The sequence below is a fragment of the Halichoeres trimaculatus genome, unplaced genomic scaffold (assembly GCF_033239565.1).
Source record: "Halichoeres trimaculatus isolate MK-OKI-2021-1 unplaced genomic scaffold, fHalTri1.1 fHalTri1_scaffold_5, whole genome shotgun sequence".
Lineage (NCBI taxonomy): Eukaryota > Metazoa > Chordata > Actinopteri > Labriformes > Labridae > Halichoeres > Halichoeres trimaculatus.
The window spans coordinates 12,386,528-12,412,899 of record NW_027437183.1 but is presented as its reverse complement, the minus strand read 5'-3'; the positions used below and the strand labels follow the sequence as shown (position 1 = coordinate 12,412,899).

General features: G+C 41.2%; 4 protein-coding genes across 5 annotated transcripts; 1 reads left to right on the top strand and 3 right to left on the bottom strand.

Moving 5' to 3' along the window:
- Positions 1 to 656: 656 nt before the first annotated feature.
- pdxp (pyridoxal (pyridoxine, vitamin B6) phosphatase) lies at positions 657 to 3,484 on the top strand. Its single transcript, XM_074671139.1, has 2 exons — positions 657 to 1,457; positions 2,371 to 3,484. The coding sequence occupies exons 1-2, from the start codon at positions 860 to 862 to the stop codon at positions 2,715 to 2,717; spliced, it is 945 nt and encodes a 314-aa protein (XP_074527240.1). The 5' UTR covers positions 657 to 859; the 3' UTR covers positions 2,718 to 3,484.
- Positions 3,485 to 3,576: 92 nt separating this feature from the next.
- kgd4 (alpha-ketoglutarate dehydrogenase subunit 4) lies at positions 3,577 to 8,245 on the bottom strand. The gene is made up of 6 exons (XM_074671140.1): positions 8,173 to 8,245; positions 7,847 to 7,979; positions 7,504 to 7,603; positions 5,772 to 5,835; positions 5,179 to 5,387; positions 3,577 to 4,756 (listed from the first exon to the last, which is right to left on the bottom strand). Exons 3-6 carry the CDS (start codon positions 7,555 to 7,557, stop codon positions 4,739 to 4,741), a joined length of 345 nt encoding a protein of 114 aa, XP_074527241.1. The 5' UTR covers positions 7,558 to 7,603; positions 7,847 to 7,979; positions 8,173 to 8,245; the 3' UTR covers positions 3,577 to 4,738.
- An 889-nt stretch (positions 8,246 to 9,134) lies between these two features.
- Positions 9,135 to 12,923, bottom strand: LOC141790659 (betaine--homocysteine S-methyltransferase 1). Its single transcript, XM_074670678.1, has 8 exons — positions 12,861 to 12,923; positions 11,599 to 11,731; positions 11,393 to 11,505; positions 11,003 to 11,194; positions 10,760 to 10,907; positions 10,216 to 10,398; positions 9,687 to 9,915; positions 9,135 to 9,553 (listed from the first exon to the last, which is right to left on the bottom strand). The coding sequence occupies exons 1-8, from the start codon at positions 12,876 to 12,878 to the stop codon at positions 9,376 to 9,378; spliced, it is 1,194 nt and encodes a 397-aa protein (XP_074526779.1). The 5' UTR covers positions 12,879 to 12,923; the 3' UTR covers positions 9,135 to 9,375.
- A 502-nt stretch (positions 12,924 to 13,425) lies between these two features.
- On the bottom strand, positions 13,426 to 23,184 carry LOC141790747 (betaine--homocysteine S-methyltransferase 1-like). Of its 2 annotated transcripts, none has more exons than XM_074670818.1 (8): positions 23,167 to 23,184; positions 15,019 to 15,151; positions 14,817 to 14,929; positions 14,540 to 14,731; positions 14,317 to 14,464; positions 14,050 to 14,232; positions 13,728 to 13,956; positions 13,426 to 13,645 (listed from the first exon to the last, which is right to left on the bottom strand). In XM_074670818.1, the coding sequence occupies exons 1-8, from the start codon at positions 23,182 to 23,184 to the stop codon at positions 13,456 to 13,458; spliced, it is 1,206 nt and encodes a 401-aa protein (XP_074526919.1). In that variant the 3' UTR covers positions 13,426 to 13,455. The 2 variants fall into 2 exon arrangements, with proteins under 2 accessions (XP_074526919.1, XP_074526918.1); XM_074670817.1 differs by lacking the exon at positions 23,167 to 23,184 and adding an exon at positions 15,556 to 15,573.
- Positions 23,185 to 26,372: the final 3,188 nt, after the last annotated feature.

Genomic DNA, 26,372 nt, shown 5'->3' with positions numbered 1-26,372 from the left:
GTTTAATCTCATTTACAATTTTTATTGATATTTGAGTTTTTTGGTCGACTATAATACTAAAAATATTTATTGGCTATGGCTTGTACAATCATAGACTTGTGTTCCACTCGATTAATGCTTTTAAATTTTTGTTTTGACATATAACATTACAAGATTTTGATTGATAAAGACTGTACACACAAATTAAAAAGTCAGATGCAAACCATTCAGGTAGTCTTTCACAACTCTTAACTCTGTGGGCATTATTTGAATTATTTCGCTTCAGAGGTTCATAGGTTGATATCTACAAACAAATGGTGGACACTTACACATGTCTCCAGTAAAACTGATCATTTTTACATTTGTGAATGTATACAGCCTGTGGGTTTACTAAAGGGACTCTGTTTTAGCCTGCATCACTTGGTGGGCTGTGGCAACTTAAGAGCATGATGAAGCAACAGAAATATACTATTAATTAGGTTATTATATGATAATATTATAGTTGCCCCTGTTTTCTTTAAGTAAAATATTTTAAAAAATATTATTACAGACAAATCTGTCCATCAGCTTTCACGGGGGCGCAATGTAAAAATTTAGAGGCTGTTGAGCTTAAACATATTCATGACATATGCTGTTCCGATTGGCCGGGATGCTGTCCTATAATTGGTCAATGTTTGCAGTGTGGGCGTGGCCAGACGTCAATGTTTTTGTAGACTGCTGTACGTGTATGTAACCGCACCAAGGTCTCTGCAATGTGATTTCCTGACATTGATTTGTTTTCGTTTCGTTAACCTGCCGTCTCCCCCACGTTATGCACCAGTTTTTGACATGGGGAACCACTAGCGGGTGAAACACGGAAGAAACCGAGGAAAACGCCGGGATGGCGGGCGCCTTTGGCTTCAAAGGCTGCCAGAAAATTCGAGGTCCGCAGCTTCGAACCCTGCTGGAGGCGAAGGACTTCATTCTCTTCGACTGCGACGGGGTCATATGGCACGGAGAGAAGGCTATCACCGGCGCGGTGAAGGTGGTGAATTCATTGATACGACACGGAAAAAACGTAGTGTTCGTCACCAACAACTGCACCAGGCCTAGAGAGAATTATGTGCACAAGTTCTACCGGCTGGGCTTCACTGACGTGATGCTGGAGCAGATCTTCAGCTCGTCCTACTGCTCGGCTCTCTACCTGAGAGATGTCGTCAAGGTCCCCGGACAGGTGTTTGTCATCGGCTGCGACGGACTGCGCAGAGAGCTCCAAGAGGCGGGTATCCCCTGCGTGGAGGAGGCAGACGATCCGGACGCAACCATCTATAACTGCAGCCTGGCCCCAGACGTGAAAGCGGTGCTGGTGGGACATGATGATAAAATGACTTTTCTCAAACTGGCTAAAGCCTCGTGCTACCTGAGGGACCCGGACTGTCTGTTTCTGGCCACCGACAACGACCCCTGGCACCCTCTGTCAAGCGGAAGGATACTGCCAGGTAATATGGAAGTAATACATATTATTGGTGTGTAACACGACATTAAGGAGTCAGGGGTCCCTAAACTAGATCCTTAATTTGGTATAGCTGCTGTTCTCCGAGAATAAGGAGAGTGTCATAATATTATACACTGCAGCACCACCAAAGCATTGTTTCACAGTAGTTTTGCCACTATTACAACAACTAAACAAGGAATGAGGACTATATACAAATATATAAAAACCCTCTTTTCAAAACCCTATGGTTTCCATACACAATAGGAATGTTTGGGCTCACTATGGTGGATTACCCATGACTGAATAAGTGTGTGAGCCAAATAAACCCCTCTCTGTTCACTCTTTGTATAGTAACACACTGCAGCTGTCTTTCTAAGCCTACAACCTATTGTTCATATTGTTACTCCTATGCTGAAATACCACCACCGCTTTGTGCCTGTATATAACAGTACAAGTCTAGTTACAGGCAGCACTATCCTATACATTAAGGGTTTGGATGTTAAATTTAAAGATGATAATAGAGCTTCAAGGTGTTTAAGACTCTCAGCTTTTATTGTAATTGGCCTCAGTTCAATTCCATACTGCTTTTCCAGGTCAGATTGGTCAAATTAAGACAAAGGGCTCTTTGAAAACAGGACAAAGATAAAGCAAGACTTGCCCAATTCCTTTATCTGCTGTCAGGATTTTGCTAGACAATTGACGAGGCCTAGGATTTTTCATGAACCTGAACCAAGATGAATTTTTGCATTGCACTAACTCTAATTGAGTTCAGTGCTTTTCTAGAAAATAGCAGAACTGCAGTAAGAGGTTGGTATCTGGCATTAATGTAATCTTACAGATACAATCTCAGAATTTTACTTTAAATGTCTCCTTGGATCCACTTCAGTCTAACCTTGCTCTTATCTCTCCCTCTGCAGGCTCTGGGTCCCTGACTGCAGCCCTGGAGGTGGCCTCAGGCAGGAAGGCCACTGTGATCGGCAAGCCCAGCCGCTTCATGTTCGAGTGCATCTCCAGTCAGTTCAGAGGGGTGGACCCCGCGCAGTGCCTGATGATCGGGGACCGCCTCGAGACCGATATGCTTTTTGGCTCCAACTGCGGCTTGGACACCATGCTCACCCTCACTGGCGTGTCTCAGATGGAGGAGGCTCAGGAGTACAGGGACAGTGAGCTGACCACCAACCACAGCCTGGTGCCCGACTACGTGGTGGACACCATCGCTGATTTCTTACCTGCGTTTGAGGAGCTGGAGGAACAAAGCAATTGACGTGTCCTTTGCCTCCAGTATGGGGCACAGAATGCTTCTACTACATTTCAAGTGCAATGTTTAGTCTGCCGTTTGCAAAAAAAAAAAAAAAAATACTGAGATAAACAATGAGCGATAAATACTCCTCCATGTCAAGGCGCCGTTTATGTTATGACTCAGACGCGTCCTCGAAATATCAGAGTAATCCAGTGCATACCTCAGTGTTTCTTCTCGTCTTGTGCTCATTTGTGACAGTTCCTAGTTGCTGTAAGTGTTTCTATCAATATATGAATATAATGCACTTTCGTGTTTGGTATCGGGTTTTGAACATTCAGAGGTATTTTTGTAAAGCCATGAATTGCTCTGTAACAGCATTCATGTGTGTAGAAGCAGGTTGTTGAATCTTTCGCCAAAAGGCAGACATGTACTTACAAAAACGCACAATTCTTTTCTCATATGTGTTTGCCTGAGTGGGACTTCTCCTTCATTAAGAGAAGAAAATCAACACTGTGTGAGCTTTCATCAGCTCTGGTAGAGACTACCACGACAATCTGCCAGTCAGACAGGTGAAGTGTGTATTCACTTTCTGCCTTTCTGTCACGTCTGTAACTACTCGTGCCGATATTCATTCAAGAGCTTAACAGCTTCCTGAATCGCATAGTTAGTAAACCAGTTACACATTAATGGTGGCCGGTCATTCTGCACTGTGTCAGAACTTTAATGTTGTTAATGTTTACCTTATAGAGCATGCCAGCAACGGTGACAACAATAAACAACTAAAACTTAAACCTTGTTATTCTTTTGGTTCTCTCATTGTCCTACTTATATTCCTCTCATTCATTCTTTTGGTTTTCTATACCAAGCATGATAGGAACACCACTTTAATAATACAATATTCTTTAATGTTCTTTAATCAGCAGATCACATGAAATGGTCAACATACTTTACTCAGCAGTAGCTGGAGTTGATATGGGGAGACCTTAATTTTGTGTGCCAAGTTTATTGCAGTGAAAGATGTGAAACAAAATAGTTATTCTCTTCGATGAACTGCTTTGTGTTTGTTTTAGGTAACCAAGAAGGCGAGTGACCACGACTCTGTTTGGGTAAAAACAAGAGATGTAAAACTACTGGCAGTAGATAGACAATGGTTTTCACTTCAAACAAAACCACTATAAGATTTTCCTCAAAGGGTGAAAGATGGTAAAGAAAATCTTGGTAGTTTGCGCCAAACTGCCTCTGCAAGATTCTTCATCCAGTCACAAATATATTTATGGAAAATTTCTAGTCACACCTCATTATATGACCAAACAATAATAAATAATAAATGTTTTCAAGCTCTAGAGGAGCTTGATTAATTCATCAGCTTCTCAACCTTGTCTCAGAGCTCTCATGTCCCATAAAAAGATGTAAATTTCCATTTATGTATTTCAGGGTCATCTCAAAGGGCTGCTTACCCTGAGCTTTTTTCTGAAAATACTGATTAGTATTGTCCATGTTTGTTTAACTTTCCTGAAGCTATGTTAACATGTTAATTCAGTCTTTGCACCTTTTTTGCCAATCACTAACCAGGTCGTTAAATTTGGGCACTCAATAATGAGATATTGAATTGTCAAAGACCACAGAATTTCCATTTACTGCTAGTCAGTTTCAGATGGACTCTTTACACACAAAAGGGGGTCAGTACACAGATACTTTGCTCTCATAGATAACGGTATTACTGACAAACACACTAAACCAAAGAAACCTTGATGTAATGTTAAGCCAGCATTGAAAAATTGCATATGCACTACAGCCATTACGGATAGAGGTGAAAGTTGTGGTCAGTTGTGCGGACAACAATGAAAACATCCCTCAAGAATAAACCTAAACTATTTAAACAGCTAAAAATAAAGGTATGTACATTTTAACAGGATTCATATAATAGTTTATTCTACATTATGTCTCATGGCATTAGGTTGTCTTGTGCTGTGGGACAGAATTAAAGACACATACTGATCTCCGACAGATAAGGACTTTGGTTGCAGTGATTGAGTTGCTTCATGTCACTCAGGACCACCACGCTGTGGAAAAGAAAGAAAACAAAGCTGTGAGAAAAAATCTGAAGATTATTAAAAGGAACTTTTAAATAGCAAGTTTTCAGCTTTCTGCTAATAAAGCAGTTGAATGTTCAGAGGATCAACTTTTCTTTTAATGTCATCATATTTAGCATTTTTCTAAGCCTAAAAAACCTGCAACATTAAACTGACAGCACATACAGATCCAAGGTAGAAAAGTTAGAATCTTTAGAGGGTTTAAGGCCAAAGATGACTAAACCGCTTTATCTTAAACTAAGGACAAAGGTTATGTCCTGATAAGAAAAAAGAAAAAGTTCCAGTGTATTGTTCCCCTTTCTCCTCCTTCTCCTGCTTTGAAAAGCTGACTTGTCTGTACAATGTTAAAAGTACAGTCAGAGACACAGTTGGTCAGTGGTTTGACCCCTCACCTGGATGTATTCCATTTCGTCCACTGACAGCGGTCTCCTGCGGTACCTTGCAGTGAGTAGCTGAATAGAGGCCAGGGTATCTGGCGTGCCAGGGATCGGGGTCAAAGGTACATGAGGTCTGGATATCTGAGGGGGCGCTGCAGCTGGAGGGGAGGCTTGAGCGCTGTGTGATTCAAAGTTCAGTGCTAATGTTTTCAGTGCCTCCTGGGCTGCAAGAGGAGAAGAAAGAATATCATCATAGGAGAAAGACAACTCAGGAAGAAGTTCAGGAAATTGAGAAATCACAAAGAAAGAAAAAAGGAAGAGGAATGAAAACTTCTAATAGAAAAAAAATTCAACTATTTTTACTCTATGTGTAATTAATTCCACCTAAGTTTAGAATCTGTGCTCCATTCAATTGTTAGAGCAAAACGTAACACTGGAAAAAATTATTTGATCCTCAAGTAAGGAAGTCCTGTTATTTACCATAAAACGTGTAAATATGCTCAGAGCTACAAATTGTATCAACAAATACTATGTTTTACAATGGCAGGTTTCTTTATGTAGGTCATCATGTCAACCAGCTGCCAATTATTGACTTTCTGCAGACTCACCATTGGGCTTTGGGAGATCTTGTCTTCTTGGGAACTTGATCAGAGGAGAGTGAGGTCGAATAGCCTGAAAACAAACAAACACAAATTTATGACATACAGGGATCGTTTAATAATACTCCACACAATTCTATTCATCTCCAGTAAAGTATAAAGCAAAGCAATTATTTTGCATTTTCTGCAATTAAAAATAAAAATCTAACTTGTTTGTTGGACAAATGACAACAAAAAGTAACATGTCTTTCTACCCTGAGCTTTTTTTGGTGTCGTTTACTGCTGTCTTTACCTTCACGGCAGCCAGAATGGCCAGTGGAGTGTGGACCACTTGGATAACAGACACTTTTTACTACACTGAACTATAAGTATTTAACACACACAGCTGTTGACATGTTCAAATTTCAAAGTAGTACTTCAGCCAAAGTATGACAGGCTTTTTGTCTCTAAGTCAGAGAAGGTAAAAAATAATATTGTGTTTTATTGCACACTATTTATTTTTGTGATTTTAGTCAACCTTAGACCACTTACTAGCATATTATGAGTAACTTACAAAAAACTACATCATTACAGATAATAATTTTGTGATACGTGGACATAGAAATCATCAGGAGGCTAAGCTGAATATAGATCTATGTGTTAACTGTTCAGATATCTGTTTAAATTATCACCTAGTAATGCCATTCAACTACTGCCGGAAGGTAGTGATTGAACAGTATTTTCAGATGTTTACAGTTATTAACCTTTCCAACAGAGATAGTAAGTGTCTTACTGGGCTGTAACACCCCACAGTCCATGCTTCTGTTTGTGACTTTAAAGTCTATCTTGCTCTACCAGTTAAAAACCTGTTCAAAGACCTTAAAGCCCAACCACTTCAGACACTCTATTAATGAGCATACAACAACAACAAATACAACCATCAAACCTAAGACACATTCAATATTTTAAATAGATTATGCTGTCAAACCCTTTTGCACACCGTTCAAGTATAAGTAAAGAGCTTAATCCCCGATCAAGACTATGCTTAAGCACCAGATAGTTTGATGTTTGCTATGTTGATTGTAAGCGTGTCTGATTATTGAGTGTCTGAATCTTTCTTTAATTTTTATGTAGTTTTGTTGAGGTGATGTAATGCAAATCATAGTTTATACATGATCTGTTAATATAGTCACAATCATCAACTATTAAAACAATCATGGTGATAAGTGATAGGGCTGGTTTAGTTAGCCTTGATGGCTGATTTCTTACATATCACTAATCAAATTTGATATCAGGCAGATAGTTCTTACCACACAGCAAGATAATTAATTATAAGGTGAATAAGTCATGTACAGTGAGTGTTTCTGACTTAAAGATATACTATTTTTAGGCGCATTTCAGCTTTGGGCAGTCAACAACCTAACATGCAGATCTGAATACAGCTAGCAGCTGTGACGACTAAGCTGGAAGAAAACACTTCAACAATGAGCTATGGTATTATTCTAATTTTCTTAGCTAAGTATATTTCCATCTGCCGTTTTGACATGGCAAAAATTTAAGGCATTTCTGGGTGATTTGCGGCTAAACAAGGACATCAACAAGGGTAACTGTGGCTGTAACGTTTTGCAGCACTGAAAAATCCCACTGAAATAAGTCACCCACTGTTTAGAACAAAAGAATACGGCATAGTTTCCTTTTTAAGGTGAGTATGGGCTCAACAGGTAGGTAGCCATAGTTATTATAGTTGAAAAAGCGACGTTACCTGGATCACCCGAGCGGCTGGAGCTGCCATTTTGGAGCTGACTTTGCTCCCCATGACGACCTCACGTTAACTTCCGGTATAAACACGCTGCGTGTAGTTGCTGAAAGACACCACAAGATAGCGCTGCTGGAACGTTACAACGTAAATTCTATACCATAACATAGTGCGGTCCAGAGGAGGCAGTTAACGGTTATGCTGCAGTGGGGAACGTGCGGCGCATCACCAGCATCACTCGAATGAACGGCAGCGAATAAGGTTTAAATTACTGAAAAGGAACTACTTTTCCTCAAACTGCATGTAAACAAGAAGTGTTAAGATCAGGAAAACAATTTTTGAACCTTACTTTTGATCTGCTTCTGCCTCTCTGGCGGCTATGATAAGCAGTCCACAGATGTGTCGTCCCAGTGAATGTCCTCCTATATTAACTTCTCAGGCCATACTACAGCCCTAACACTCCCGAGTGGTAAGTTAGCCTCCTGTCAAAAAGGACACACACAAATAGACCAGTAAATGATGTTAATCCGCGACAAAGCAAAACAATTCGATGTCCTGGAAAGCTTAGAAAGGCTTTGTTGCTAATCACACAATAACGAAGCAATACTATTGGCTGAATTACTTTGGAAAATGTCAAATAAAATGCTTCTAAGGTAGGTAAAGGCAATATCATACCCCTATCCTTATTTCACTCCACCTTGAAAAAAGGAAAACGGATAACCTGGTCACATGTTAGACTTGTCCAATCATAGACGATGGAGTAACACAGATCGTTTATACAAGAAGATGGGCCATTTGGGAAGATTTCTTCATCCAATGGGGTATACAAACATCTCTTGATAGATGGAGACATAGAAGAGATAACCTACGAGTGAGAGGACTTGTTCAGAATAAGGTAGTTTTGAAACCCCCCACATACTTGGAACACACAGAAGAAACATTTTAAATGTTATTTTTAAGAATTAGAATTGAAAATTTAGATAACCTTAATTGCTACCAGGCTCCACGATAACTTCAAACTAAGGAATACTTCTCCTGAAGTCAGTCACTTGATATTCATTTGTAACAGAACAGATATCATATAAACTTTAATAACAACCAAAAGCTAGGAATAAAACGTTCTTTACAGTACAGCTTTTATGTATGGTCCAAAGTTTTTATGAAACTACAGTCTATGGGGGGAAGAAACTGATAAGGTGGCTTGAGTTGGTTTCATTCACAAGTAGCGAAGGGGAGCATCTGTCCTATTAGGATCTTTGAAGTCAATGTCAAGAATAGTAGCTACAATATCTTAACAGTGCCATCTGCTGGTTACTAGTGTCAATATATCTCCTAGTCTGATCACTGAACGGAATTTAATGTAAGTTTGATGTTAGCAAATTCTGACATTACTTTTCTTAAAATCTGGATTTTTTTATTGCAATGATGCTCTTTTTTTGACACATGGTGGACGCATGGAGTTTCTTTCTAATGCTGCATTTTTGGTGTTAAAGGCCCAGTGATAATCATATATGTTCTACAAATAAATGGATTTATAAAGCAGAGATAAACTTCATAAAAAACAACAACACATCGCATCAATCAAGTGACCAATTCACATTTTATTTTATCTCATTTTATTAAACAAACTGGTCCAGTGAAATCAAAAAGGTCCCGACTCTTGGGCCTACTCTTCAATTGAAACATGACTGTGGCTTCACATTAACTCCAGTTTAATTATCATATGTACAGTCTAGTTGCAGTCTCAATTGAAGAACTGGCCCCTGACATCACATTTGTCAGGTGCAGCATTGTAAACAGACAGTACCCACTCTACTGTGCAGCATCAGCAGCTGCACGGCTCGGTTGTTTGACTCAATCTGAAAGAGACTGACTGACTCAGTGGCTCTTTGACCTGTCAAACAGCTGCTTAAGTTGGTCCTGAGAGGTGGCCTCTTTCTGCTGCATGAGATCAGAGTGACCCTTGGTGACACCCCAGCCGTCAGGGACAGAAAGGGAGGGACACAGGGGACGGCCAGAGGCTGGCTTCAGGTTCTCCCAGTAGTCACGACGGGCTCTATCAAAAAAAAATAGGAGAGAAAACACAAGACATTACTCACACAGAAGTACATGTTATGCAGTATTTGACACTGAACAACATTGTGTGCACATTTTTGGTATTTAGGGAAGATTTGGAAGTTGCTTCTAACCTGGCTCTGACCCATGGCTTTGTGTGCATCTCCAGACCAGCCCCCCAGTTTCCGTGTTTCTCTGATGCAGGAGGGAGGAAACCTCTCTCAGGTGCCAGCTCCTCTGCTATGGCCCTGATGTGATAAGGCTCGTACCCACAGCAGCCACCGATGAAGTAGATACCGGCATTGTAGGCCTCTCTGGCGTACTGGTGCATGTCCCAGCGAGTCAGGATCCTGGGCTCCAGACCTTAGAGAAAATTTAATTTAATACAAGTTTAATATCAGATTGGTTTCTGCTGAAAAAGTTGGAATTTTAAATATTGCATAACCTTGGTTTGGGTTTCATTAATTTACACTATTTTCATCTCTATTATGATATTGTCTCATTCAAATGTTACTGATTTCTGTCATTGATTTCTATCATTTTATTGATTTTAGTCTCGTATTTAGTAAATGATCTACTCCAGTCAATAGCTTCACTGCTTAAAAGTCTATGTTAATGGTTTAAATGTTTAATATTCATCACACCATAATAGAGTATGATTACCGAAGGGGAATTCTGGCAGGTCGATGAATCCCTGACAGCTGCAGTCTGGTGTGTGGTAAGCCAGGGGCTGCACCATGTAGTGAGCCTTCAGCCCAGCCTTCTCAACGCCCTCCTTCATCATCTTGACAGCTTTCACGCAGGTCATGGGGTCAAAGTGGCAGTTAACTCCCACAATCTGGGCACCTACAAGAGAGCAAGCACTGGCGTGAGCTGGCTGTTCCAGGTAAACAGAGAGGAAAAACATGTATGAATGAGACAAAACCAAATGTCCTTTAATGGACATTGATTTGATTACTCATCACAATTATGGGACAAAGTGGAGTAAGAACACATTTGTGATATCTTATGGTCGGAAATCTTAGCCTTGCTATCTCAGTCACAGAGAGATCATGCCAGGACACAATGAGCTGATAAATAAACATCTATAGGTAAATCTTCCTTTTCAACTCCCAGTTATTTGCCAGCCAATCATCTTTTAACAAAACAGCTAGCAATAGAAATGAAAACTTTTAGTCATGGCTCTTTGAAGTAAGACTGAACCCACCAGCTTTAACCAGCCTGACAGCACACTCTCCAGGTGAGACACCGTGCATGTCTCCCTCTGGTCCGATACACAGACAAGCAGCTACAGGCTTTCCTGTCTCCCTCAGCGCCTCCACAGCCCACACGGCTTCTTCAACATGCTCAAAGTACTGCAGGACATACAAAAAGAATTTAACATCAACAGACAAAATAAACCCATTCAGTGGTCATGATTTGTCGTTTTGTGATGTATTTGTATCTTCACCTCAGCAATGAGGAAGTCCACGTCTTTCTTGATGAACACATCCAGCTGTTTCTTAAAGATGGCCTTGACCTCTGACTCGCTCTTGCAGCTCAGGTAGGATGGAGTCTGACACACTCCACCTGCTACCAGAGCATCTCCCTCATTGGCGACCTCACGGGCCAAGTCGCAGGCGGCCTCGTTAATCTGAGCACCCTGCAAAGAGAGAAGCAATAAAATTAAAACAAAGGGAAAAAAACTCATGCAAGGAAAAACAAATTAAGATCTCTTTGCAAATTCCAATATAGACATCACATGCACTGATGGTTATTTTTATCTCTAAATTTCAATGTACAGATTAGCATCCATCTACAAGATAATCTGCTGCACCATGTGATGCCTCTTCATTCTTACAGTGAAGGCGAGCTTGTTGCCTCTGTTCTCCAGTTTGTCATCACTGGCGTAGAAGGTGAATGTCTGCATGACGTTGGCACCAGCCCTCAGAAACTCCCTGTGCAGCTGACGCACTGCAAAACACAAAGATCCCAATTTTTAAACAGTTATATGGAAAGTGCTGGTTTGGTTTGCAGGTGAAATGAGGTTTGAAGGTTTGTTCTCACCTGCTTCGGGGTGCTCTGCAGCAGCCTCAGGAGTCCAGGGCCCGGCTTTGACGTAGCCTCTCTTCTCCAGGGCAAAGACAAAGCCTCCATCACCAATGACCACCTCCCCAGCGTCCAGACGCTCCAACACTCCCTGTGATTGTGCATTTAGATGGAGATCCAGTATGACTCCAGCTGTTACCTTCCAACTACTCTGCCCTGAGCTGCATGACTGTCCACTGACTTTGTTCACATTTGTCTTTCATTAACTGGAGAGACTGAAGTTTATTTTTTATCTATTTTAGGCCTAATGAAAATTAAGTATTTGACAATTTATTGTCTCTGTGTAACAGAAAAAGTCCTTACTAGGTGGGAAGAACATAGAAACTAGAGATAAATACAACTTTGTATCATGCCACATGCATTGGTTTCCCAAATCCAGAGCCCTGACCCCCCCTCTCCCCTTGACCCTTAGTTATCCAGAAGAAGCACATGTCTGAGAACAGCTGCACTTCTCATAATGGCTGATAGATCTGCACCTTTTAGTTTGGACCTTTTAAAAAGTTTGGAAAGAAAAGGCTTAAACTTTGTGCAACCTTGAAGATCATCTCAATTTATCCAGAAAACATTTTGCTCTCTACTTATATTATCATTCAATTTGTAGACCATTCCTACAAAATGCATTAGCACCTTAATTTAGCCACAAAGTGCCCCATGTTGAAAAAAAATGTCTGTGATAAGTTTTAATTCACTGCAGTAGCACTTGGCATTGTTTGAAATTTCTTTACTGGCACTGACTTTGTCGAGTGTGAGAAAAGCTTCACCTGGTGTGAGCCACAGCACATGGAGATGCAGATTAAATAAATTTTCTTGATGACAAACCTTTTAAATATTCACACATTTCAAATTTCCTTATCCTGTGATATATTCTGGGTGAGACATAAAGATATTAAATGCAAGATATTATCCATAAACCCAAAGATTTTTATCTTTCATACAAATTATCTCAAAAAAGAATCTTTGTGGATTACACCTCAAAACCTGGATATTTGAAGCCATACTGTTTTCCATGGCTACTATTACTTAGGGTGAGTAAGAAAACATGTGTCTCTAATTTGCCTGAACATGCTTTTAAATCACATCAGATTGTCCAGTGAGATGTTAGAGTTTGGATCAGACTTCTTAATGTTTGGTATTTTTCAATACTTTTATCTCTTTACATGAATATTCTGCAGCGCAGCCCACAAAACAAATATTATGTCCACGCTTAAGTCCACACATACCTTCTTTCCTGGTGCCATAATCCTGCAGCTGTGTGGACCCCTGACTGCTCAGACTTTGAGGAGCTGAAGCAACATTAGAGCAGAGCAGAGGGCCACTATAAATCTCTCTGAGGTAGGGGAGGGGTCTGAGGAAGAGGCGCTCTGATTGGCAGGAAGTGAGTTACACAACTGCCATGTTTACTCCATCTCCTCCCCTCTCCTACTCAATGGGAGTATTGTGAGTGTGTTCTACTGGTTGGATCCTGATTCATTATGGGTGTTAGTGTGTTGCCCTGTTGGGTTTTGGGTTGCTTTTTTTGTACCCTGAAAAAAAAAACATTCAGAACATGCAGCCACTTTTTTCAACTCAGTAAGATGCCCAAATCATGTCCAAATCAGTGCATATGTAAAGATTTCTTCTGATTAAAATATTTTCAATTCAAAGCAGAAATAGACAACACATCTTCATTAAGTTCAGTAACAAACTTAGGTTTATTGTTTGGGGTTTACATGGTAATACTCCACCTCTGGAGCATCGCTGGTACAAGTGCTTTTATTACTGACTGGAGAAGCTGACTGAGAAGTGGCTGTCTTAGCTTTTTACGTTCTGTCTTGCTCATGCAGAGGCCTTGGCCTTCTTCTGCATATCTAACAGGTGCTTCATTTCCTGGGTGCTGGTGGCTTCTTTGTGCTGCATCAGGTCGGCGTGGCCCTTAGTCACACCCCAGCCCTCTGGCGTGGACATGGATGGGCATTTAGGACGACCTGATGCAGGGTGGAGATTCTCCCAGTAGTCACGACGAGCCCTAGAAGAGTGAACACACAGGTTAGACACAAAAAAAGGAGATGTCACATTGTTTATTTTTTTGCATGTTTTGGAGGTCTTACCTGGCTCTGACCCAGGGTTTGGTGTGCATCTCCAGACCAGAACCCCACATTCCATGTTTGTCTGAGCCAGGGGGCATTTTCCCCCTCTCAGAGGCCAACTCCTCTGCTATGGCCCTGATGTGATAAGGCTCGAACCCACAGCAGCCACCAATGAAGCGGATGCCAACCTTATAGGCCTCTCTGGCGTATTGGTGCATATCCCAGCGGGTCAAGATCCTGGGTTCAAGGGCTGAGAGCACACACATACACACACAAAAAGTAAGACGATGTTACAGGCTCCCATTTTCCCCCTTTCTTTTACTTTTAATGTGAAACATGTTACCGAAGGGGAACTCTGGCAGGTCGATGAATCCCTGACAGTTGCAGTCCGGTGTGTGGAAAGCCAGAGGCTGCACCATGTAGTGAGCCTTCAGCCCAGCCTTCTCCACTCCCTCCTTCATCATCTTCACAGCTTTCACGCAGGTCATGGGGTCAAAGTGGCAGTTAACTCCCACAATCTGGGCACCTTCAAAACACAAAGTGAAAACTTATTGCTGTTCCAGTTAATGTAAAAAAGCTTGAGATCACGTGGTTCAGATTACACACACACCAGCCTTCACCAGCCTGACAGCACACTCTCCGGGTGAGACTCCGTGCATGTCTCCCTCTGGTCCGATGCACAAACAAGCAGCTACAGGCTTTCCGCTGGTCTTCAACACCTGCACAGCCCACTCAGCCTCCTCCACGTGCTCATAATACTGCAAAAAAAGACCCAACACTGTCACCATCTGTGCAACTAATCACGTGTTAGACACCTGTGACTGTGACTCTACCTCAGCGATGAGGAAGTCCACATTCTTCTTCATGAACACGTCCAGCTGTTTCTTAAAGATGGCTTTCACTTCTGTCTCGCTCTTGCAGCTCAGGTAGGATGGAGTCTGACACACTCCACCTGCTACCAGAGCATCGCCCTCATTGGCGACTTCACGGGCCAAGTCGCAGGCGGCCTCGTTGATCTGTGCCCCCTGTAGGAATAAAACCATCAGTGGTTCACTGAGGACCTGCAGAATCTGGCTTGTGTTAGGTTTAAGCATATTTCTGTGTACTTACAGTGTATTTTAAAGTCTGACCCCTGTTCTCCAGTTTGTCATCACTGGCGTAGAAAGTGAAGGTCTGCATGACGTTGGCCCCAGCTCTCAGGAACTCCCTGTGCAGCTGGCGCACTAAGGAAAAAATACAGATTTTTCAAACTAAAGATATGATTGCTTTTTTTGTTTTTATGCATCCCTGTTTTCCTTTCATTCAGTCTTACCAGCTTCAGGGTGTGTGACGGTGGCCTCAGGAGTCCAGGGCCCGGCCTTCACGTACCCCCTCTTCTCCAGGGCAAAGACAAAGCCTCCATCTCCAATCACCACCTCCCCAGCGTTCAGACGCTCAAGGATACCCTATAGGAGTAGCACATTAGCATCACATCTCTGCTTTAGAGTCTTTGCTTCGTCCAGAAATTCTCAGTGGAGTAGCACAACATTTTGTGACCATGTGGCTTAAAGCACAGGTTGACATTTGTAGCTCATACATCAGAAAGAGGTGAAAGTTAAAATTTTCTGCATGTGAGATCGTAAGAAAAGCTGTAATCCAGGTCCAAAGGTGCAGAGATAAAAAGCAGTTTTTAGCTCTAACTGCTTCACTCCGGCTATTTCACCAAGCGCAGAAACCTGCAGTGATATCATTTTCTTTACAACACCTCAGTCCATAGACCAATGGGACAACCTATATATCATTTCACCACATTATGATAAGGCCTTTACAGTAGCTCGTAAGCGCAGCAAACTTTTTTTTTTGTTTTTACCTTTTTGCCAGGAGCCATCTCTTCCCAGTTTCAGCTGCAGCACAAAGCACTCTGTATCAGCGAACCCCTCTTTCAGCCTGAAGAGTGCCCGCATTTGCTCTTCACCAGTTTTATACTGCTGGGTGAGTATGGGAGGATTTGATGTCTGTGCCAAGTTCTTACTGCCACATGTTTGTTTGGACATTGTGCAACATGGTCAGGCTCACAGATCAATGAAGATGGCATAGAGATGAAACGGATGGTTCTGGAAAGAGAGGGGACGTGTGAAACCTCACAGTTAGATGATTAGACATCGCTGTGTTTCTATAAAAATTAAGGTTTAAACACTGATTTATCTAGCTGTTTTTGTTGTTTGTGGAGCAAAGTGGAGGGAAACACCCGAATTTAACAGAGCAGAACATCCTTATTATGTCACACAGGGCTAAACATAACACCTGCCTGAAAAGAACTGAGAAGAGGTTGCAAACATTACTGCTCATCTGTGGACCCTTAGCTGATTTATAAAACTCTTCTCGCAGAAAAAGCAGCAGCACAAAGCAGAGAAATAGCTGAAAAATTTAGCCTTTACTTTAACAAGTAGCTGAATTATTCAAAATAAATGCAAAAGTTTGATATTTTCAGCTCTTCCCTTGAAAGAATCAGGTTTTTACACATTCTTCATACTTCAGTTTATTTATTAAGAAATGGTGACATTTTAACTGTTATGTAGAACAGGTGTGTTATAAGGAAAAAAATGTAGGATTTCAGGTGATTTCCTGAATTAAAGCGCTGGCTCGTTGATCATTGCATCAATTCAGGTTAACAAGTTACACCTCCTTTCCTTCCCACAGTCTGGCCATTCTAGACACGCCATGCCGCACACACATTCATCAAAACATGCTCACACACACACACACACACACACACACACACACACACACACACACACACACACACACACACACACACACACACACACACACACACACACACACACACACACACACAGATACGGGGATGTTGACCTTCAGTAGTGTGGTGGCCTGTAGTTCTGTCAGCTCTGGGTTTAACCAGTTTCAGGGGGAATGTCAGAAACACGTCCTTCGAGTGTTTATCAACACAGTCAAAGTTCAGAAAAACCCCTCTATCTCCTCCCCACCAAAGGATTTCATCAGCTTCAACTGCAGTTGCACAGCTTTTGCTTCCTTTGCTTGTTTTTTAGCCTTTAAACCTGTATTGTAAAGAGATGAATTTACCAATGATGTGTCCATTAAACTCTCCCTGTGGTTGGCCAGTCATTGTGACCGCATGCTTGACTGTATCAGCGAGTAAATCACCTCTGTCTCAATGCCAGCTCTCTCTTCTTCACAGTTATCTGTTGCAGTGCAGCATCGTTGGAAGTGCTGCACGAATGTCCTAAGATATCATAATGTGTAGTTCGAACTCTCAACTAGAGTAAAGACTACCTTATCTACCACAAGGAGGGAGGATCACTCTCAGCTATGAATCATCCCAGTACTTTTCTTTAGGCTACAGGTAAATGAGGCAAATACAACCACATCATCTGCTCAAAGCTGAAAGCTGCTTCTGAGGCTCCTGATCAGACAACATATGTCACTTTGTGCTTCATATACAGTTCCAACTCTTGCTTATAACTAAAAAGCCTGGTGTTTATGCACCTGCTCACCTTCATTAAGCTTTTGTCTTAAGAGGGAGAGAAAAGGACAAAGGATAGATCAGGAAACCAGAGAGGGAGAGGGAAATAACACTGGGGAAAAGGACCTAAGGTTGGAACTGAACCTTAACCTCTGCACCTGGGGGGTGCAACACAACCACTGGCCAAAACAGGTGCTTCAGTGTTGTAATAAATAAAGAGAACAAATGGCTCATTTATGCTCAAACCTAAGCTATCTTCTTTTTCCTTTTAGTGTCTCCACACTGGTTACCTATAAAATCTAGGATAGAGTTTAAAATTCTTCTTCTGACTTACAAAGTGCTTAATGACATCAGGCCATCCTATCTTAAAGGGTTAATCGTTCTGTATTATCCATCTAGGTCATTGCGTTCCCAGCATGCAGGTCTGCTCGTTGTACCTCGGGACTCTAAAAATAGTATGGGAGGTCGAGCCTTTGGTTATCAGGCTCCTCTTCTTTGGAATAACTTACCGGTTGAGGTCCGGGGGGCAGACACAGTCTCAACCTTTAAGAGTAGACTTAAAACTTTCCTTTTTGATAAAGCTTACAGTTAGAGCTGGACCAGGTCTGAACCAGCTCTTAGTTATGCTGTTATAGGTTTAGATTGCTGGGGGGAACTGACACACAGGGTTCCTGTTTCCCTCTATCCGTCAGTCTAACTTCTAGTCATAATGTCCTGTTATAGTTACTGACCATACACCTCTCTGGGAGGCTCTGAGTTTGTCTTGTAGGTTCCTCTGGATCAGGGATGTGGACGACCTGCTGCTGTGCTCCTGTCAGACTCCAGGTCTGCTGCCGTGGACCCATGGTATCACCTTAACCGTCGCCACAACGCCAAACTTCGGACTATGTCTGTGTCTGTGTCTGTGTCTGTGTCTGTGCGTGTGTGTGTCTCTATCTCTCCCCCTTTCTGTGTGTGTCTGTGCGTGTGCGCATGAGTGTATCTCTCTCTCTCTCTGTCTACGTGTGCGCATGTGTGCGTGTGCGCATGTGTGTGTCTCCCTCTCCTGCTGCCCCCCCCCCCCCTCCATACTCCTCTCTCCCACTGGCTCTCTCCTCTATCTTTCTCTCTCTTACACCAACACAGTCGAGGCAGATGTCTGTCTAACATGAGTCTGGTTCTCTCCAAGGTTTCTGCCCATTAATGGGAAGTTTTTCCTTGCCATTGTAACTTGCTAGATGCTGCAAAGTCCTGTACTCATGGTGGGTCAAGATGAGATAAGACTTCTTATCTTGTCTTGATGTTGGGTTTCTGTTAATAAAACTTTATTAACATTAACGGGTCAAGACCTGTTAATGTTTTTGTAAAGTGTCTTAAGATAACAAATAAGAATGATTGATTCCCCCTATGCACTGGTAGTATACATGTATGCATTGCATGTTTTTTTGGTCTGGTATTTTAACATGTTTGTGAGTGTGTGACTGTGTATTTATGTGTGTCCTTAAGGTTCAAGTGTCGGTGAAGTGCTGAGTCAGGCTGCATGTCTCCGTGGTGGAAGAGATCCTTAAATTCCATGTGCACACTCAACCACAACCGTGAAAACAAGTCCAACGCACCAGAGTTACCGCTGCTCGGCTAGAGTTACGTCACATAAGAGCTTTGGTGATGTTAAGTGGTGTGATCAAATAAATTAGGATGGATAATAATTGAAATAAGCATTTTTCTCCTTTATCTTGAACCACATGGGTTCTATCTCAGAAGAATCAAGAGCTACAACATGTCGGCCCTTATGGAGTTACAGCAGAGATTCACTTCTATGGAATCTATTTACATGCTGTATTTCTACCATATCCCATTTCTTCTGAGTTATTCCAGCTATTCCAGTTGGAGTATCAGGCGTGGACCGGCAGCTGAACTGAGGGGCAGTTTCTCACAACTAGTTCTCACAGGCTGAAGCTGGAAATTAGGCCGTCTGCGCTGTTGCACAGAGACCAAAGGCTGAAGCAGAGGGTGAAAGGACTAGAGTTTGAACTGATGGTTGATTGGGACGGGGAGGTGGGGCTGCTCACCGTGCTAGATCTGGAATGGTTGTAGAGTCAAGGTTTGGAAGAGAGGCTTGCTGGGAAAAAGGACAGATTGTGGGCATTAGAGAGGAAAAGAGGTCGTGTTAGATTATAAGATGTGAGTGGTGAAACACATTTGAAGAGTGAATGACCTGGACTGACACTGATAAAGTTGTGGTTAACTATTGACTCCTTATGAACTGATAATGTGCCAGACTAGTCACATGCTTTTCTGACCAGGTGGAGAAAGAAACAGAGGAGGTGAAAAAAATGACACTAGAAATAGTTCCTATTGATTTAAGATCAAGATTTTCCTTTGTAAACAACGTTTTAGCATTTAGCAGTTATGCTAATTCCAAACCTTTGTCAATGATCAGCACTGTGCAGTTTTTTACTCTGCACTCTCCTCTTAGAGAGAGACTCTCTGTGCCACTGCAGCCCCCTGTTTACCTCCACCCACTCCTCTGGTCCAATCACAGCTCAGGCCGAGGAAGACATTCTGCTGAAACTGTCCATTCTTTGTGGATTTGTATACCACATAAAGATAAATAGGGAAAGAGAAAGAGGGGGAGAGAAAGAAAATGCACTCAGTGACCCATTAACCTTTCTGAGGTTTCATGGCTCATTCCTTATCTGTCTTATCTTCTATAAGGAGTTGTAAGAAATAACGTATGGTGGTAGTAAAACTTTTCATGACCCACTATGATTAGAGAATATCTATGACATGATGTAGTACTTCTTTGAGACACAAGAGGGCGTAATAGCATGTTTTCATTTGGTTCTTTCTGTCATCAGTGTTAAGAGGGAAAACTTGTAGCTTGTATGAATGATCGTCTTCACATTAGCAGCCAGTTGAAGGGTTTGAAAAGTGTTAGAAATATTTTAAGGTATCTGAAGTGTTAACCAAGTTAAAACACTTTGAGAGGAAATGTTAGAGCCTCTGTCGTCAAAACATCACATGAGAGATCCTGTTGTGGAATAAACGTTCTGTGTTTGGGGCACTGAAGCAGTTCTACATGTCCCCTCTGTTGGCCAATATTTGGCTTAGTTTTACAACCTTTTTGAGCTTTTTCACCCTGACAAAAATACTGCTTTGATCAGGTGACTACACCACGAATTATACACTCCAATATGTGGGAAATATCACACAAAATCATCTAAGTAGCTAGTTTCTGAAGCTTGACTTACTGCATTTATTATTGTCTTTATCCTTTTATCGATTTTATGTATTGAAGTCACTTTGGGCTACTAAGTCCTACATGTTAAGACTACACAGCCAAGTTAGAGCTTTTTGATGGCAGTAGCAGCAGAAGGAAACAGATAAAGCTGACTACGTCTGTCTGACTACGTCTGTCTGTGGTGTCAGTTCCAGGCCTGTTCATGCCTACAACTCTTAAGTGCCATGATTGTGAGGAAGATTCTATTTTTTATTAACTTCACTTCCTTTAGTTAAATTTTTGTCAATATTAAAAAACAGATTACTCTGAACTTTATTGGAGAACATCCACCCTCCTGCAGCTTGACTTGTGCAGCTGCATTAATTCCTTCTCATCAGCTGGGATATCAGTTCTGAGACACTACAACTGTCTGAATAAACATACGTGTACTTCACTGTAATAAAGCTGCTGCCTTTTCATTAACTTGGGCGAAAAAGACTCTGTAAGATGCAGAACTTATCTTTTAACTTCTCCTTTTCATTTCACATCAAAGATTTACAGCATGATTGTACAGAAATCTCAAGATCCTGTTAAATGTGAACACACCAATGTATGTTCACAACAATAATCAGAGCATGTAAATATATCATCACATACACATCACATATCCTCGACTGGGGAAAAAATACCCAATGCTGTCTTTACTTCCTTGTGCATAAAACCATAAAATAAACTGAGGCATGCCTGAGAAATAAACTTCTTCAGGTATTAAACTGAGTTAACTGCTGTGTGTTATTCTTTTGTTTGTTAGCAACCACAGCCATGTTGTCCAAATACAATCATAAAGTCACCTGCATCCAAGAATCCTGTTTATTTTGGCAAAACAGAGAGCTTCGAAACTCTAGAAAGTCTAGTTTGGTTTTATTGCCTGATGTGAGTTGAAGCTTTAGAGTATTAGTTCATTGCTTGTGTCTGCAGGTTGATTAATATGATGAGATTACTGGAAACAGGTTGTTCATATAAATACAATTTGGATAAGCAAAGGGTCCAAATATTTGCAAAGCCAGTTTGAGCCAAAGTATGCTTGTTTCAAAATCAACACACAAGATGATGTTTGTGTGCACATTTGTGAGTCATGTCAAATCACTTTTTGTTTTGTTTTGTTTTTCCTTGCAGAAAAGTAAAACTTCTTTAATCGTCATGGTGAAACTGTTTCTTTGGCCGCTACAGAGACATCAGAGCTTTTGCTTTCTTATTAAATCATGACTGTGCTCATGCTTGGCTTGTCCCAGCAGGGTCTATGTTTTCTCTTACAGTGATCTAACTCATCTGTTATGTTCTTCTAGGCTGAGTTTTTGTGGTTCAAATGCATTGTGTCACCTTTACGCCGTACCTTATTTCCATCACATGTGTATGACCTCATTACCAACATCAAATCGAACACTGCTGGGAAATCCCTGAACACAAAAATGGAAATGATGCATTCTCCTTTCTTTTTCACCACATTGCTGCCAACTATGTGTTTATGTTTACCTCCTTGGACTGAAGCATTTTAACCCCTAATTATCTGGTGTCTGTCTTCAGGGATTGGTAGTGCAGGGATGTGAAAACAACATAAGCTGAAAAAAGTAGTCTTCTGTTCAGAGAATAAAAAGATAAATCATTAAGTCTTGGTTTATCTTGTATGTCTGGGGACAGCAGATTGGTCACCACCACCCTTCATTCTTACACGCTAATCATTACACACGGTTAGGGTTAGAGTTAGGGGTTAGAGTTTTTACAAGTTTGACTTAGGATTAGGGTTAGTAGTTGTACAGGTTACACTTAGGGTAAGGGTTAGTGTATTTACAGGTTATTTTTAGGGTTAGGGTAAGAGTAAATGTTTTTTTTTAAAGGTAAGGGCTAGTGTAAGGATAAAGTTAAGGGTAGAGTTAGGGTAAGATATTTATACTGGGTAAGTGATATGGCCTGCGTAACCCTTCAACTTAACTATGAAAGAATCTCTTACTCTAATCCTAAAACCACTAACCCAAGGTCTAATCTGTGAAAACTCTAAACTTAAACCCAACCTTAAGTCTTACTTTTTAAGAACCCTAACCCTAAGTCTAACAAGTGAAAAAACACAAAAGCTAACTCTTACCCTATGAATTGCCTATGAAAACAGTAACACTAACTCAAACCCTAAGTCTAACCTCTAAAAGCACTAACCCAAAGCTTAATCTGTAAAAACACAAACCCTAAACCTAAGCTAAACCTGTAAAAACCCTAACCATAGCCATAAGGCTATACTTTTAAACGCTAACCCTATCCCTAATGTCTAACCTTTAAAAAATCAAACTCTAACTCTAGGTCTAACATGGAAATAAGCAAATAACCCTAACCCTGCAGAGTCTTACTTGTGAAAACCCTAACCCTAACCTGTACAACTACTAACCCTAACCCTAGGTCTGACCTGTACAACTACTAACCCAAAGTACAACCTCTAAAAAAACAAACCCAAACCCTAAGTCTAGCCTCTATAAACACAAACCCTAACCCTAAGTCTAGCCTCTAAAAAAAATAAATCCTTACCCTTAATTTAGCCTCTTAAGACACAAACCCTAACCCTAAGTCAAACCTCTTAAAACACCAACCCTTACCCTAAGTCCGGCCTCTAAAAAAAACTAACCATAACCCTTAGTCTAGCCTCTAAAAACACAAACTCTTGCCCTAAGTCTTGCCTCTCAAAACACAAAACCTATCCCTAAGTCTAACTTCTAAAAAAAACTAACCCTAACCCTACGTCTAGCCTCCATAGACACAAACCCTAACCCTAAGTCTAACCTCTCAAAACATAAACCCTTACCCTTAGTCCAGCCGCAAAAACACAAACCCTAACCCTAAGTCTAGCCCCTTAAAACACTAACCCTAACCCTTTGTCTAACCTCTCAAAACACAAACCCTTACCCTAAGTCTAGTCTCTAAAAACACTAATCCTAAGTCTAACCTCTAAAAACACAAACCCTTACCATAAGTCTAGCCTGTAAAAACCCTGATACCAGCCATAACCCCTAACTCTAATCTTAACTACTTTTATTTTTGTCCTGTGTTTTGTTTTACCATATGCCTTTTTTTTAGCTCAATGATGATGAAATACTGACTTACTGGCACACTTATTTTTGTTATATTCAGATACAATGACAATAAGGGATTCTGACATCAAAGAAAAATAATTTTAAGTATTTTCATTCTCCCCTTTTTGAGAAAATAGCTGTTTTGCAAGAGCTATGAGACAAAGTTAAATTAAATAAACATAAAGGTCTCCCTGTCTCCATTAAATGTTCTGATAGCTCCACAGACAATCTGTTCGTCTGGAAACCACTAATTTATACAGTATATTACACAAATATGCCATTACCCCAAAGCTCTCAGCACACTCTTCAAATGCAATGGAATACAAGATACTAACTGTGAACACCTCAAAAGATAAGGACACTGACTTAATTAAAATCTAAATGCTTTCTTCAGAAACAAAAAAAAACCTTTTAATGGTTTTGTTTTGAATTTTTAATATGATTTATCTGCTGGTGGTCATATGAGCAACATACTTTTAGCCTTACTTCAGTTACCACATCTATACCAGCCCTTGTTTTCTCACAAACAGATCTGAACTAATGTGACTTATGAGCACCATCATGGCATCATTTCTGCACAGAATGCAACTTCCTCGCCACAGCCACTAACCATTAAACCCAGTCCTCATCACCATCATCATCCCAGTGTTTCCTGAGTCCACCCTAAAGTTTCCCACGGAGATGCCTCGTGTTTAAAAGAACATCCTCCTGCCTCTGGGACTGAAGCGCTGTTTGACCACACTTATCTATTTACAGACATTACTGCCTCCCACGGTGTTCTCACCAAGACGACACACACAGACCGGCCTGGTGTGGAAAGAGGAAGTCCTGGAGGCAGGGCACAACCAAATGACACAGTGGAGAAGTGAGGCGTCGTGTGAGCTAGGAGACAAACTGCAGAGTATGAGGTCTGAGGCTGTGAAGAATGTCAGGAGGGCAGCGTGAAGGCCCGCACTTAGCAAACTCCCACTGCAGCATCCCAGAGAGGAAATGAGAGCTGCTGCTGACAGGCTAAGAAGAGAGATTAGGGCTCTTTTTAAAGTTAGATGATAACAGAAACAACATAAGGCAAGAATGCAGCAGTAAATACCAGTGTGGTGGAAATCATAATGTTTAGGTTGCATGCTCACAAACACTGCCAAATATAAGGGGTGCTGAAAAATCGAGAGAGGCATGTCAAACACACAGAAATGAATTAGAGGTTGAAAGTTTAGAGCTTGTTGGTTGCACTTGTGATAGCCTCCAGAAAATCTGCACAGGATAAGCACCATCAAACCCTTATTCACTGCAGGGATTTTGGAGTGTCTAAATACTGTTCACACTTGCACACATATATCATTGTGTAAAAAAAAAAGAGGGATTCGTGAGGAGGTTAAAACATCTGCAGAGATATTCTAGTAACTTTTACTGCACATTTAAGCAGTAATGAAATATGTTTGCCTGGCACTGAGAAGCTGCTTTTGCTCACAGTGCAGTTTGCTTTCTCAACTTTACAGCTGAAGAAGGTTTATTGGATTTGGATGTTGAAATATTTGATTAAAGATCCACAAAGCCTAACATTTGCAGGAGCTCATAAAGACATGGCTATGGTACTTTCTATTCTTATTATAGCTCTCATGTCCTTGTGACTTACAAACTATAAGTCACTTAATACATCAATGATACTGAGTCTGTTCAAATATAACATTGAGGAGTAGTAGGTGTATATGATGCCATGCTTTACCCCCTTTGCCCTCTATGGCATTTGACTCTGTCTCTCACACCTTCTCTCTCCCTGCGGTGTCCCATCACAACAAACATATGCACTAATCTACTCAGCCAGCACCTGCCTTGAACCAACAAACTCCTTAGGCTAAGTCCACAAACCACATGCAGACTGGATGTGAAAACTCCCATACCCTCCCAGAAGCCATTCAAGGGCAAAGAGCTGGTCCACTGTCCCTGGCTAGGACTGAATCCACATTGTTCCTGCTGTATTCAAGGTTCAGTGATCGGTTGGAGTCTCCTTTCCAGATCCACAGTTAGGTCTTAGAAGACTGAAGTGTTGTATCTGTTTTGTGTTTCTTTTAAGAGTTCAAAACATGCACAGGAACATAACATCTTTTGGATATTTGTAAGTGAGAAATCAAAGTAGATATGATTAATTAAGATAGAAAGAGGTAATAAAAGCTATTTCTGTTTCTGTCCAAAAGTCTCCACCCCAGTTAAAGGAGTATGGCTCCATTCCTGTATCTGAAATCTGACCCACCAGAAACCACCACAGAGACTACAGAAAGGCCTACGTTTTTCCACCATCAATAGAATGAAAACACAAACTTGTTTCCCCAATAACCAGTAACCTCTGATATTTGCTCATCTTAAATGACTCAAAACAAGCTTATACTAGCCCTTTGTTAATCTATATGCATTTCCAACATTTTCAGCGTCACCATTTTACATATAGCTTACAAACCACACAGTCCACACAAACATGCAGTTGGAGCCGGCTGTCAGCTGCTTTCCCTCGCCGAAGCGTTTTGGCCTCTTCTAAAATTTTCATAGGGTCCCAGTGTGACAGTCTGCTCCTAGTTGTCACAGTTCCACAGACCACAGTGTAATAGTGTGGTCTGTAACTCCAGCTCGGCTTCCCTGACTCGAAGACAGGAAAGAACAGAAAATAAAATACACTGAAGAGGAAGCTTGTGATTTGAAGGTTTTTCTGGAGTTTTCAATGAAATAAACAGCTGTCTGAAAGCAGGACCACAAATCAGAGCTGTCAGGACACAGTTAAGTCGAGGTGTTCTTAAAACAATCACAAGTAGGATTTCCATCCTTAAGTTACTTGTAGTTGGTTTAGGATGCCTTCCAACACAGTTTTTGATTTTGTTATT